This window comes from Schistocerca nitens, chromosome 12 (genome assembly GCF_023898315.1).
Source record: "Schistocerca nitens isolate TAMUIC-IGC-003100 chromosome 12, iqSchNite1.1, whole genome shotgun sequence".
Classification (NCBI taxonomy): Eukaryota; Metazoa; Arthropoda; class Insecta; order Orthoptera; family Acrididae; genus Schistocerca; species Schistocerca nitens.
The window spans coordinates 101,177,029-101,191,608 of NC_064625.1; the positions used below are offsets into that span (position 1 = coordinate 101,177,029).

At 40.3% G+C, this 14,580-nt stretch overlaps 1 protein-coding gene across 2 annotated transcripts in view; it reads left to right on the forward strand.

Moving 5' to 3' along the window:
• Window positions 1-14,580, forward strand: part of LOC126215227 (plectin) — a 233,579-nt gene that overhangs the window by 62,944 nt on the left and 156,055 nt on the right. For both annotated transcript variants that reach the window (XM_049941893.1, XM_049941894.1), the window contains exon 3: window positions 1,635-2,026. In XM_049941893.1, the coding sequence (XP_049797850.1) occupies window positions 1,635-2,026 (392 nt within the window). The remainder of the gene's footprint in view (window positions 1-1,634; window positions 2,027-14,580) is intronic.

The window sequence follows — 14,580 nt, forward strand, 5'->3', positions numbered from 1 at the left end:
CCCCTGAAAAGGCAGACATACTGGTGCAAAATGACGTCCCGATACACCTTACCTGTTACAGTTCCTTTGTCAAAGACATGCAGGAGTGTATGTGTACCTATCATAATCTTACCCCACACCACCAAACCATACAGGTCCCTTTCAAGGACATTAAGGGGTTGGTATCTGGTTCCTGGTTCACACCAGTTGAAAACCCGGCGAGAATCACTGTTCAGACTATACCTGGACTCGTCTGTGAACATAACTTCGGTCCATTGTTCCAATTACCATGTACTGTTTTCTTGACACCAGGCTTTACGGGCACTCCTGTGACCAGGGGTCAGTGGAATGCACCTTTCAGGTCTCCGGGTGAATAAACCATGTCTGTTAAGGCTTTCGTGGCCACTTGTTGACAAACTGCCTATTGGCTTCTGTCTCGGGTTCTTCGGCTGACGTTCATCTAATGATTTTTCTGACGTTTCGCCAGCACGAGTGGCTGGCATTGTCAAAGCTTCACCCTCCATTGCCGGTGGTGAACTGGAGCCGAGCTCGCGGCCGCAGACTATATGTACCTGGCGCGCCAATGTCCGAGGGCTTCTCCGCGGTCATTTCCAGTGTGGTTCTCCTCTTGCTACCTGCGACAGTCATTCGCTGCAGTACGGGAAGCCAGGATCCATTTACCTTAAGGCTTTCCTCTTTCTTGTTGAAACTGTTTGCGTGTTTTTGTATTTCTACAGCTTCTCTAAACAAGCGCGTGTGATAGTGCTTCTCTACAGCCAGAACTTCCGAGACAAAAGCCAATAAGCAGTTTGTCAAACCATGTCTGTTCAGTTGTCTGTGTAGACTGTGTGTCTGGAGGCAGCTGTTCCAGTGGCTGAGGTAAGGTTCCCTGTAAGGCTACCTGCAGTACTTCATGGCCATCTGCAGGCACTGATGATGAGATATTGGTCTTCCTGTTGAGTTGTACACTGTGAACGTCCTGTACTGTAGTGCCTGGACAAGTTTCCTGTCTGCTGGAATCGTTGCCATAATCTTGAGATCACACTTTGTGGCACACGGAGTGCCTGTGTTACGACCTGCTGTTTTTGACCAGCCTCCAGTCGCCCTAGTATTCTACGCCTCATAACGTCATCAGTATGTGTTCCTTGAGCCATTTTCAACACACAGTCACCAATAGCACATCTCAAAATGTCTGCACACTTACTCACTGCACCATACTCTAACATGCACCTACACACCTCTGTGTATGAGGACTGCCGCCAGTGCCACCGTGTGGTGACCGCAGGACCATTGCAACGCATGGTCATACCCCGAGGTGATTTAAACTGACAAACCACCCGCCAGAGCATTGTTTCATCATGTATCAGCATTATCCTTAATTTATGAGCATAAGTGTTTGTTACCTAGACAAATGTATTCCAAAAATTTCATACGTTAATAATTTTTAGTAGCTAATAGTAGGCTCAATATTTGTTGAAATTCAGCACCTGTAGCTCTACACGGCTCAGATTTTTGGGAATTTATGAATTGTTGTAACACTAGAGTGTTCTGCCCTCGTGTATATTCCTTACATACTTAGGAAACAGTGGCAGAACAGCAACTTAGAATACTAAATGTGTATGGAATGAGATACACTCACATTTACTGCCATGCAGGGTTCCAGTGTAGCAGTGAAGGAGCTACAGGAGAAGCTAGAGGCAGCAGAGGCCGCGCGGAAGAAAGCGGAGGCGGAGCTGTCATCTTCCAGGGCGGAGGCCGCCAGGCTGGAGGAGGAGGTGCACGACCTGGAGCAGCAGCTGGGCGAGGGTGAGGAGGAGAGGGAACAGTTGGTGCGCAAGCTGGAGCTTGCGGAGCGCGGCCGGCGGGAAGCGGAGGTGGAGCAGCGCCGGCTGCGGCAGCTGCTGCAGGAGGCCGAGGAGCAGCGCCGCCAGATGGAGGCGCGTGTCGCCACCCTGGAGAGGCGCCTCACAATGGCGCAGGACAGTGCACCGGCACCGCGAGCCGCAGCGGGGGCGTTTGTCACCATGGAGACGCGGGCTGCAGACAGGTGTGTTACAGTACTGGAAACTACTTGTTCCAGCACCACTAATAACCTTTGTACTAATATGGATATTAGTAACAAAACACTTACTAAAGAAATACATGACCCCAACACTAGAGGTAGAGAGAGAGACCTCACGATATCTCTCATAGAACAACATGAGAAAAGCACTCACTATGCAGGTACAAAACTACTGAATTGCTTCCATCCTAATATCTCCAAATTGCCCATTACAGAACTAAGAAAGAAATTAAAATTATGGCTCCTAAATAATCCTGTGTATCCAGTAGATGCGTTTCTACATTTACTACACTTGTATGATGGAAGACCCTTTTTCTAAAAATATATGAATCTCAGATCGTAGACTGTGTCACAAACTATAAATATATTAATCTCAGATCTGAAGACTGTGTCACAAACTGTAAATTTCCTAATCTATGTATTGCAATAGCAAATTAATTTAATGTATAGTCCATATATGACGAGCTTATTTCAATAGTGGTACAAGTCCATTTTTGTTCATTCTGAGATACAGAGTCCTAAAGTTAAATGAGCGCTGAAAAATCTGCAGTTGAGATACCAGAAATATTCAAGCACATGGCTTCTTGCTAGAGATGAATCTTCCTTTCTGTTTGTTTGGATCATTAATTTCAGAAGCATTACAGGCAGAAAAGTGGAGGTAATGGACTTGTACCACTATTGGAATAATCCCTTCATATGTAACATTGTCCTCTCAACTAAATTAAGAAAACAGGCAATAATATGTAACTCTAGTAAGTAAAGCTCTGCCTTATCCAGAAGACTGAGGGAAATAAAAGAAAATTTGCAATCAGTTGATGTTGGATTAAAAATAAATAAATAAATTGTAATAACACCTAATGGCAACAGCAAATATGATGGGCAGTCAAATGAAAACCGAAAATCAAACACCTACCACAACAGAGCCATGGAATGGTTCCATTCAAAAGTAATCAACACACATGTTAAGATATTTATCCCTCTGGGAGACAAGATGATAAATGCAGAATGCAGTCAGCCGCTGATGGATCTACAATGGCACCCATTCTAGTTTTCTTTTGTCTGACTGAAACCAATGTCCACACACATCTTTCTTCTGGTCACCAAAGATGTGGAAATCAAATGGTGAAAGATTTGATTTGTATGGAGGATTTTGCATTGTTCCCCAACCAATCACTAAAGTGTAGCCTCCATACGATTGGTAATGTGGGGCGGCCATTGTCTTCTAAAAGGATGATTCCGTCTGGCAGCATTCCTGGGAATTTTGACTTTATGGCAGCTCACTATGTCTGCAAAATGTCTTAATAGCACTGTGCATTAATTGTGGACCCGCACTCAAGGAACTCTACAAGCAGAGGGCACCTGCAGTTGAAGAAGGAGGTCACCATGACCTTTACTAGAATGTGCATGAAGAACTTTGAATTTCTTTTCCACTGTTGGCTTTGCTGTTTGCCCTCAGGCTCAAAATGGTGGTATTATGTGATGTCACGATGACTTGCTTCTTCGATTGCGGCGGTGCTTTGCTCTTTGAGTTCCTCGGGTGTGGAAGCGCAGTCAGTGTGTAATTCTATGAAGACACTTTGCAAGAACTGTAATGCACCATTACATCAAGACACCCAGAGAATGCTGTCAGACAGGATCATCCTGTTACACAATACTGCCTGCCCCCACACTGCCAATCTGGTGAAGGCTACACTTCAGTGATTTGGTTGGCAATGACTGCAACACTCTCTGTACAGCCCGGATCTTTCACTGTGTGATATTCACATCTTTGGTGACTTGAAGAAAGACATAGACATGAGCGAATCTCAGTTTCAGTCTGATGAGGAAGTGCTAGAGTGGGTGTGGTTGCGGATTCGTCGGTGGCTGACCAAGTTCTATGAAACAGGAACTGATCATCTTGTTTCCCAGTAAGGTAAATGACTTAATGCATGTGGCAATTGCTTTTGAATGGAACCATTTCATAGCCCTGTTGAGACAGATGTTTGGTTTTCATTTGACTGCCTCTTATACATCATGAAAATTGGTTGTTGCTGTCAGGTAGTTAATGACAGTATGTTCTGCTGTCTCAAGAAACAAAATGCTATCACTACAAGTACTGATTCTGTTACTATTACAGTGACAGCTATTGATATTCATAAATATGACTGTTAAAGCAGACTATTGCAAATGGGTAGCCAGGACACTATGTTCCTCACCAATAAATGAAATACTACTATAATGGCTGTCACCAAAATGGACAACTCATGGCTATCTCACCTTCTTGCAGCATTGCCAGTTAATGTTAATTTCAAATTTTAATAAAAATACTGCAAAAAATATTAGATGTCTATATTTTTGGTCTAGAATATGATGGAATACTTCCCAAAAGAAAATTCTTGCATCATTAAAAAGTAAAAACTAACATTGCAAGAAAAATAACATTTTGCTTTAACCTGCGGTAAAAATTAGAAGTGCTAACATACTTGTACTGAAAGAAAAATGTAAACATTTTTAAAGTTTATAGATTGATATGATACATACACTATGTGATCAAAAGTATTAGGACACCCCCAAAATCACACGTTTTTCATATTAGGTGAATTGTGCTGCCACCTACTGCCTGGTACTCCGATCTCAGTAGTCATTAGACATCGTGAGAGAGGAGAATGGAGCACTCCACGAAAGTCACGGACTTTGAACATGGTCAGGTGATTGAGTGTCACTTGTGTCATGTGTGTGTGTATGTGAGATTTCCACACTCCTAAACATCCCTAGGTCCACTGTTTCTGATGTGATAGTGAAGTGGAAATATGAAGGGACACATACAGCACAAAAGCGTACAGGCTGACCTCATCTGTTGACTGACATAGACTGCCGACAGTTGAAGAGGGTCATAATGTGTAATAGGCAGACATATATCCAGACCATCACACAGGAATTCCAAAGTGCATCAGAATCCACTGCAAGTACTATGACAGTTAGGTGGGAGGTGAGGTGAGAAAACTTGGATTTCATGGTCGAGCGGCTGCTCATCAGCTATACATCATGCTGGTAAATGCCAAATGATGCCTTGCTTGGTGTAAGGAGCATGAACATTGGATGATTGAACAGTGGGAAAATGTTGTGTGGAGTGACAAATCATGGTACATAATGTGACGAACCAATGGCAGGGTGTGAGTACGGTGAATGCTTGGGGAACATCATCTGCCAACATATGTAATGCCAACAGTAAAATTTGGAGGCAGTGGTGTTATGGTATGGTCATGTTTTTCATGGAGGGGCTTGCACCCCTTGTTGTTTTGTGTGGTACTATCATGGCACACGCCTAGATTGATGTTTTAAGCACTTTCTCCTTCCCATTGTTGAAGATCAATTTTGGGATGGCGATTGCATCTTTCAACATGATCAAGCACCTGTTCATAATGCACGGCCTCCTGCAGAGTGGTTACATGACAATAACATCCCTGTAATGGACTGGCCTGCACAGAGTCCTGACCTAAATCCTACAGAACACCTTTGGGATGTTTTGGTATGCCAACTTCATGCCAGGCCTCACCGACCGACATCGGTACCTCTCCTCAGCGTAGCACTCTGTCAAGAATGGGCTGCCATTCCCCAAGAAACCTTCCAGCACCTGACTGAATGTATGCCTGCGAGAGTGGAAGCTGTCATCAAGGCTAAGGGTGGACCAATACCATATTGAATCCCAGCATTACTGATGGAGGGTGCCACGAGCTTGTAAGTCATTTTCATCCAGGGGGTCTGGATACCTTTGATCACATAGTGTATTTTATTATGAAAACATAAAAGTATTTGAAGATAAAAAATAAAATACAATAAGGGGTGTGAAACTGTTTCTCTTATGTAACAAAAAATGTCTTCACTAATGAATTTGCCTTCCATTGGATGTCTCAGAAATTTCCTGTGAGAAAGTTGCAAAGAAAAACATAAAACTAATTTTTGTAACATCTGAGACATCAGTATTATGTCATATCACCAATGAAAACATTTTTTTTATTAGAGACTCCATGCGTGGCACTGTGCGAGTACTTGTATTCCACTGGCAGAATTTTTGTTCCGGTGGCTCACCTTAATAGGACCAAGAGTATTCACTATCTCCACCTTTTACAGACCCTCCATCACTGCACTCATAATCTAAAAAAAAAAAAAAAAAAAAAGATTCAAATGGCTCTGAGCACTATGGGACTTAACTTCTGAGGTCATCAGTCCCCTAGAACTTAGAACTACTTAAACCTAACTAACCTAAGGACATCACAAACATCCATGCCTGAGGCAGGATTTGAACCTGCGACCGTAGCGGTCGCACGTTTCCAGACTGTAGCGCCTAGAACCACTCGGCCACCCGGGCCGGCCACAATATACACAATATAAAAGAAAATATAGGTACTTTCAGCCCAGTATTTCTTTTGAAGTCAGAGCAAAATACATTTCTTCATATGGTTATGTTATGGTTATGTTCCACCCAAATTTTATCTAAATGTACTGTAGACCTATTGTCTTCAGCATGCAATAAGTGCAGTGTATGCTATAACTTCACTCTTTCATCTGCAATGTCTCTGCATTTCATTAAAATTTTTTGTCCATCCTTTTACTTTCCGAATCAAAAACCAAGTGAGTAGAGAAGACAAAGAATGGAGATCTATGAACCAGAATAATTAATTTTTTCAAGAAGAGCACCCTGTATTTTTCTAGCTGTTGAACACTCTCTTCTGTTATGGTAATGAAGTGAAACATGTGCTCAGCCATGAAGATTCTTCCAACGTTTCAGCACCGTTAATACGACATATAGTTGATTCGAAAATACCACAAGATTTTGCTGTCAGTTTATGAATTTGTGCAAAATTTATAATATTTCTGGCTTCCTCACTGTTGGGCAAATGAGTAAAAAATCTTCTGTATATTCAATATCACAATTCTAGTTTGTTTTTGAATGTCTTGTTACTCTTTATGCATGCTAATGGGTGTATCATTACACATGAGACCTTGCTCCTGCATTTCCCTCGCTTCAAGAAACAAGTCAGTGCACCTTTCCACAGAAAACACAGTATTATGTGAGAACACTGAACATACAGCTGATGCTGACCTACACTGCTACATTGTTTGTTTGTGTGTGTGTGTGTGTGTGTGTGTGTGTGTATGTATGTGTCAGCAAAACTCTGAAGTGGACATACCACAGCACTTCACATGTCATGCAGTGGGTATGACAGTCACAATACTAATAGAACTGATACTAACACCAGTGTCACTGTAGCTGTGACTCTTGTTTATAGCTATTAAATTAGGTTATGGCTGACAGGTAGCCATGGCAGTATATTGTACTCTGACAAACAGACTGCTACTACTACTGCTACTACTAATACAATACTGCTACTACTAATACAAATACTGCTACAATTGCTGTTGAAAGTAGCAGCAGTACGGTTAGTTTTAGATTGAGGCTGAGGAGGATGAAGCACGCTGTTATTGTCAGGTAGGAAAGGTGTTGTGTCTGTTACATTTCAAGAAACAAAACACTATTCCTGCTAGTGGTGGTGGAGGTGGTGGTAGTGGTGTTGGTAGTAGTATTAATAGTTGTAGTAAAGTCACCATTGATGTTGTTGTTGTTGTTGTTGTGGTCTTCAGTCCTGAGACTGGTTTGATGCAGCTCTCCATGCTACTCTATCCTGTGCAAGCTTCTTCATCTCCCAGTACCTATTGCAACCTACATCCTTCTGAATCTGTTTAGTGTATTCAACTCTTGGTCTCCCCCTACGATTTTTACCCTTCACGCTGCCCTCCAATACTATATTGGTGATCCCTTGATGCCTCAAAACATGTCCCACCAACCGATCCCTTCTTCTGGTCAAGTTGTGCCACAAACTCCTCTTCTCCCCAATCCTATTCAGTACCTCCTCATTAGTTATGTGATCTACCCATCTAATCTTCAGCATTCTTCTGTAGCACCACATTTCGAAAGCTTCAATTCTCTTCTTGTCCAAACTATTTACCATCCATGTTTCACTTTCATACATGGCTACACTCGATACAAATACTTTCAGAAATGACTTCCTGACACTTAAATCTATACTCGATGTTAGCAAATTTCTCTTCTTCAGAAATGCTTTCCTTGCCATTGCCAGTCTACATTTTATATCCTCTCTGCTTCGACCATCATCAGTTATTTTGCTCCCCAAATAGCAAAACTCCTTTACTACTTTAAGTGTCTCATTTCCTAATCTAATACCCTCAGCATCACCCGACTTACTTCGACTACATTCCATTATCCTCGTTTTGCTTTTGTTGATGTTCATCTTATATCCTCCCTTCAAGACACTGTCCATTCCATTGATTGCAGAAGCAAATATGAAGGTATCCAGGAAGTGGCAGACATTTTGGTCTTTTGGAGCAATGGGCGGGGATACAGCCACAATGTTCCTATATTCAGTACACATCCACTGTGTTAGCATGTGGTCTATGTCTCTGCTGCTTTGCTTTCTGCAATGTGTTAAAATGTGCACTGCAATAGAAAATCCTGCCACTTGTGAGGTGCATTCTGTGATTAAGTTTTTGTTGGCAAAAAACTACAAACCAATTAAAATTTATCATGTCCTCTTTGATGTGTACAGAAAAGGAATAATGAAAGGAAGCCGAGTGAGGCAGTGGTGCACTGATTTTAAAAATAGCTGTACCAATTTTAATTATGAGGACTGGAGTGGTAGATCTAGCCTTGTGACTGATGAACTGGTGATGAATATCAATTACAAAATTCGTGCAAATTTTCATTTCAATATTATGGAACTTTTGCAACATTTTTCAAAGATTTCACAGAGTTTGGTGTATGGAATTATGGTGGAGGAGTGTGGTTACTACAAATTATGTGCTAGGTGGAGGGGGTGTGGGGGTGGGGTGTGGTGGGGGGGTGGGTGGGTGGGTGGGGGGGGGGGATCTTCCTCAAAGATTACGAGAAAAGACTTGGGTGAAGCATGTCAACTGTGAAACAAATAGGCAGTTGATGGAATGGGGACACACAAACTCCCCTAAGAAACCAAGGAAGTGTTTGCAAATGCCGTCAGCAAGAGAGATCATAGCTACTGTGTTTTGGACTCTAAGGGAGTGATTCTTGATGAGTTCCTTGAACATGGCACAACAATTACCTCAGAGAGGTATTGTCAGACACTGATTAAGTGAAAGTGGGTGATACAAAACAAGCATCTGGGGGGAAACTTAGCACAAAAGTTTTGTTTTTTCACAACACACTGGCCAATTGTACATTAAAAAGCTACTCGTATTGCTGCAGTTATTACAGCATACAAACATAATACTAACAACTGTGCCCACGAGATATGACCTGGCAGACTGGTCTTGTGTGAACAGAGAAATTCGCCTAATGAATAGTAAACTGAAACACTTTTGCACTAAGTTTACGAATGTGACGCTACTGGATACAGACAGGTATGAGAGACACTGCTTCACAAAGCATGGACTACATCTAAATCAATTTGGCAAAAATAAACTAGCAGCAGACATTGGAAAAGCTTTTCATGAAATAATAGGCCTAAACAATAACGATCATGAAAGCAGACCAGTCATAGCCCTAACTAACGAGGGAAACTAGTGAACTGGGCCAACTCTAGCAGGATTTGGTCCAGTAACAAAAATCTGCAACAAGTAATTAATACACAAACGAAAGTTCACTCAAACAGCAATACAATTAAAGACAAACAAAAGTTAACAGTGTTTCATCAGAACATAAGAGGCCTATACTGCAAGCTGGATCAGTTCACAGCAAATATAGAAGACACAAAAGGTATAAACAGTGCCCACATTCTGTGTCTAACAGAACACCACATCACTGCTGGTATTGAAGTGGTCCCTATTCCCAACTATGTTTTGGCAACGTCTTATTGCAGGAACTATATGGACAAAGGAGGAGTAGCTGTATATGTAAAAAACAATGTCTTGTTCACGGCAATAGATGTACATAGATTCTGCTTTGAGCAACATTTTGAAGTATGTGCTATAGAGGTGCCAGACACTGTCTCCAGATTAACAGTTGTGGCAGTTTACAGGGCACCATCTGGTAATTTTAAAGTGTTTGTTAAACAATTAGATACTCTTTTGTTGTACTTAAGTAGAAAAAATAGGGGCATAGTAGTTGTTGGGGATTTTAACATAGATTTCTTGGTTCATTCTTCCTGCAAGGTGGAGTTTGAAAATCTCATGTGCACGTACAACCTTGTTCCCGTGGTTAGCTCGCCCACCAGAACCACAACCTCTTCCAGTACTCTCATTGATAATGTTTTTGTTGATCAGAGTAAAGTCAACCATATTAATATTGAAATGGTTATAAATGGCCTGTCTGACCATGACGGACAACGAGTTACTTTCAACAGTTTGGGAATTCCTCTGAGTGACACCTCACCTAGATGGAAAACAGTAAGGAAAATAAGTGAGGAAGCTATTCAAACGTTCAGATCATGTCTTCAGCATACTGACTGGTCACCTGTTTATCTAGCAGAAACTGCTAATTCAAAATACAATTTATTCACAAATGAGATAGCATGTACCTTTGAAAGTGTAGTTCCAAAAAAGTCATACAGAGTCCAACCTGCTAGGTCTGCAAAAAAACCATGGCTCACTAAGGGCATCATAGCTTCCTGTCAGAGAAAAAGGCAACTCTACATAGCATCAAAGACTTCTAACAACCCTGCTCAGCTAAAACATTATAAACTCTACTGTAAAATTCTTGCCAAAGTAATTAAAAACTCTAAAAGTATGTGTATAGCATCTGAAATTACTAATTCTGAAAATAAAATTAAAACAATCTGGAATGTGATAAAGAGAGAAACAGGGACTGTAAACTACACCAAAGACAAAAATATTGTTTTAACTGTTGACAACTCAGAGATAACTAATAGTGAGGAAATTGCTGAAATCTTTAACCAACATTTTTTAACTGTCCCAACACAGATAGGTTGCCATGGTTCTGTAGATAAAGCTGCCTGTGTAATGAAAAATAATTTTCCAGAACCTTTCAGTCAAATAAGTGTGCCTCCCATTACTGCCAATGAAATAAAAAAAATCATACAGTCTTTGAAAAATAAACATTCTGCTGGTATCGATGATATTTCAAGCAAGCTGTTGAAGGCTTGCTGTAGTGAAGTGACCGAAGTCTTGGCTCACATCTGCAACACATCCATGCAACAAGGAGTGTTTCCAGACAGAATGAAATACGCTGTTGTCAGGCCCCTGTACAAAGCAGGGGATGCTACAAATGTGTCAAACTATCGCCCTATCTCTCTATTAACAACATTTTCAAAAGTCCTAGAAAAAGCTCTGTACAACAGGATTGTGGCACACCTTGGTGACCTGAACATCATTAACAGTCAGCAGTTTGGTTTTCAAAAGGGTGTTTCAATAGATAACGCAATTTTCTCATTCACAAATGATGTTCTAGAGTCTATAAACAGAAAGAGGCTGCCAATTGGTGTCTTATGCGACCTATCAAAGGCGTTCGACTGTGTAGATCACCAGATACTCCTCAAGAAGGCCTGTCATTATGGAATTACTGGACCTGTAGGGAACTGGTTAAAATCGTACCTCGAAAATAGGAAGCAGAATATTACTCTAGATGCTTCAGATAGTGTATCACAATATATAGTGGACTCTGAGTGGGGAATTGTGCAGCAGGGAGTGCCACAGGGATCAGTGCTTGGGCCCTTGCTGTTCCTCATATATGTTAATGACCTGCCTTTATCCATCAATAAGCAGTGTAAATTTACAATGTTCGCTTATGATACGAGCATTGTGGTGGATAATGTGTCAACTACTGACTTAGAGTCCGAGGTCAATGATATCCTTAAAGAAGTTCTGGGTTGGTTTAGTATTAACTCCCTTTCAATAAACCTGAAAAAAACCAATTTTATCCAGTTCCAGACAACCCACAAAAACCCAAAAGAAATAGTTATCACACAGAATGATCAGATGATAAAGCAAGTGTACTTATCAAAATTCCTAGGCGTATATGTGGACAGTAGGCTGAACTGGGAACATCACGTTCTACAAACACTAAAACGGCTGACGTCGGCAACATTTGCTTTACGAATTTTGTCACGCTTCAACGACATTACCATCTCAAAGTCAGCTTACTTTGGCTATTTTCATTCAGTCATGTGTTATGGCATCATCTTCTGGGGCAATACACCTGCCGCAAAGAAAATCCTCACAGCACAAAAAAGGGCAATAAGAATCATTTGTGGTGTACCCCCACGAACCTCATGTCGAAATCTGTTTAAACGACTTGAAATACTGACAGCAACATCTCAGTACATATATTCACTGATGTGCTTCATAATAAATAACCCCACTCTGTATGAAACGAATTGCCTACATCATGAACATAACACCAGAAGAAAAGAGGATTTCCACTGTGAGTTAAAGAGCTTGACACTTATTCAGAAAGGGGTAAAGTACGCTGGAACGAAAATTTTCAATTCCCTACCCAACAGCATCAAAAGTATAAGGAGTAGTACATCAGTATTTAAACGTAGCTTGAAAAATTATTTACTTGAGACCTCACTTTATTCACTAGAGGAATTCTTTCAGAGAAATAAGGAAAACCCAGATTGGAAAGATGTTTTTAAATTTTTTTGACACTGTTTACTGTTAAACTAATGTAATAATGCCCTAATGTAAAAATTCCTGTTTTTCTCATTTCCATTTTTGGGTCACTTTTAAACCCAAAGTGGGAAGTTTTGATTACTGTTCAAGGTTAAAATAGATGCAATAATGCCCTAAATATGAAACTGCTATCTTCACATTTATGTTGACTAGTTTTAAGCTAATAAGTATGACTTTTGTGCACTGTTATTAATACTATAACAATGTCTTTATTCTATGTATTTTATTATGTACATTGACACGTTCCACATCTGAGTGACTTGCTCACATGTACAGATCTATGGAACAAGTATATAAATAAAAATAAAAAATAAAATAAAATGAGAGTTCCTGTGGGGTTTTGGATGGGAGATGTTTGATCATCCACCAAACAGTCCAGATGTGGTGCTGAGTGACTACCACCTCTTCCCAGCAATGAAGGTATCAATTGTAACATAACCCTTTGATACTGACACTGAACAACATGCTGGCACAAACCAGTGGTTGCAATTGCAAGTGGCAAATTTCTGCCCAGAAGGTATTCAGAAACTTTTGCCATGGTATTATAAGTATGTCAGTTTGAATGGCAATTATGTAGGAAATTTTTTGAGTATGTCTTTAAAATGTATATAATAAAATTTGGTTTTGGCATACTATTAAGTATTTATTTCAAAATGTCTGTTACTTTCTGGATAGACTTTCTATGACCATTGAAGCACACCACTGCTGACAGGTAGCTATCTCAGTGGGTCACTTCTCTAAGAATGAAATGCCAGTTCTATTACTAATAATGCTAATACTAATTATAATACAAGTATGGTGATCCCTGGCAGCAACAGCAAATATAAACACCAAAGTAGGATGTTGGGGGTGCAGGAATCAAATACTCTTGCAGCTGTAAACTTTTAGGCTTTCTGTGATCTTCTTAAATAACTTCACTTAACACCACAGCAGAGGCTCTTTCCCATCCCTATCCAATTGAGCCAGTGCACCATCCTCAGTCGACTCATTGTCAGTGACGTGTTAAATATTGATCTGTTAGCTACCTGAATAACTACTAAATATCTAGAGCAGTACATTCTACTTTATTTCAGTATCACCCAACTGTGTATGCTATCTGAGTGAGATGAGTAGCTTACATTCTTCAACATCTACTAATTGAGATATGTGGCAGATATGAGGTGAGAAATAGATGTCCAACTCTTTCACACGTAAAACCTATCTGAGCTGTTTTGCCTCGTTCCAATCACACTGCCTGTGATGGAATGTTGAAGGATAATCTGCTTCTTTCCTTCCTTTGATATTTTGTACCTCATCATGCTTCTAAATGTAATTGGCTAATTTATATGTTAAAAGGAGATTAGTTGCCTGTAAAGTGTAACCTCTGTCAGTACAGCTTTCTACTGGCTCACCATCTTCTGCTGCTGAGTGAGGTGGCTAAAAGGGCACGTCACTAGGCTTGTATTTAAGATCTGTAAATTTGAAATTCAGTGGAGTGATCCCAGTCTTTATTTGCAGTTGCTTTGGTAAGAATGATCATTCAACTGTGGCTATCAGTTTCTAATAGAGATTTTGTCCAATTTAAATGTCCTCAGTGTTGACAAGGCATCTTTTTAGTCAGTCACTCACCGTTCCTGTAATGAGTGTGCCCTTCTGTAATGGAGTGTATTTTGCAGTCAAGCTTCCTGGTAATCCACACTATTTCATGTTTTTCATACTTTTTTCCATATAAATATCACATGATATACATATAGAGTTATTTTCATTTTAATATAAAAGCATTGTTTACATAGCAGTTATTATTATTGTTATTATTATTATAGTTACAAGGATATACTTTTTTCATTAAATAAATGCTTACTCATGAATAAATGACAATAGGAAAATAACATATGTATATG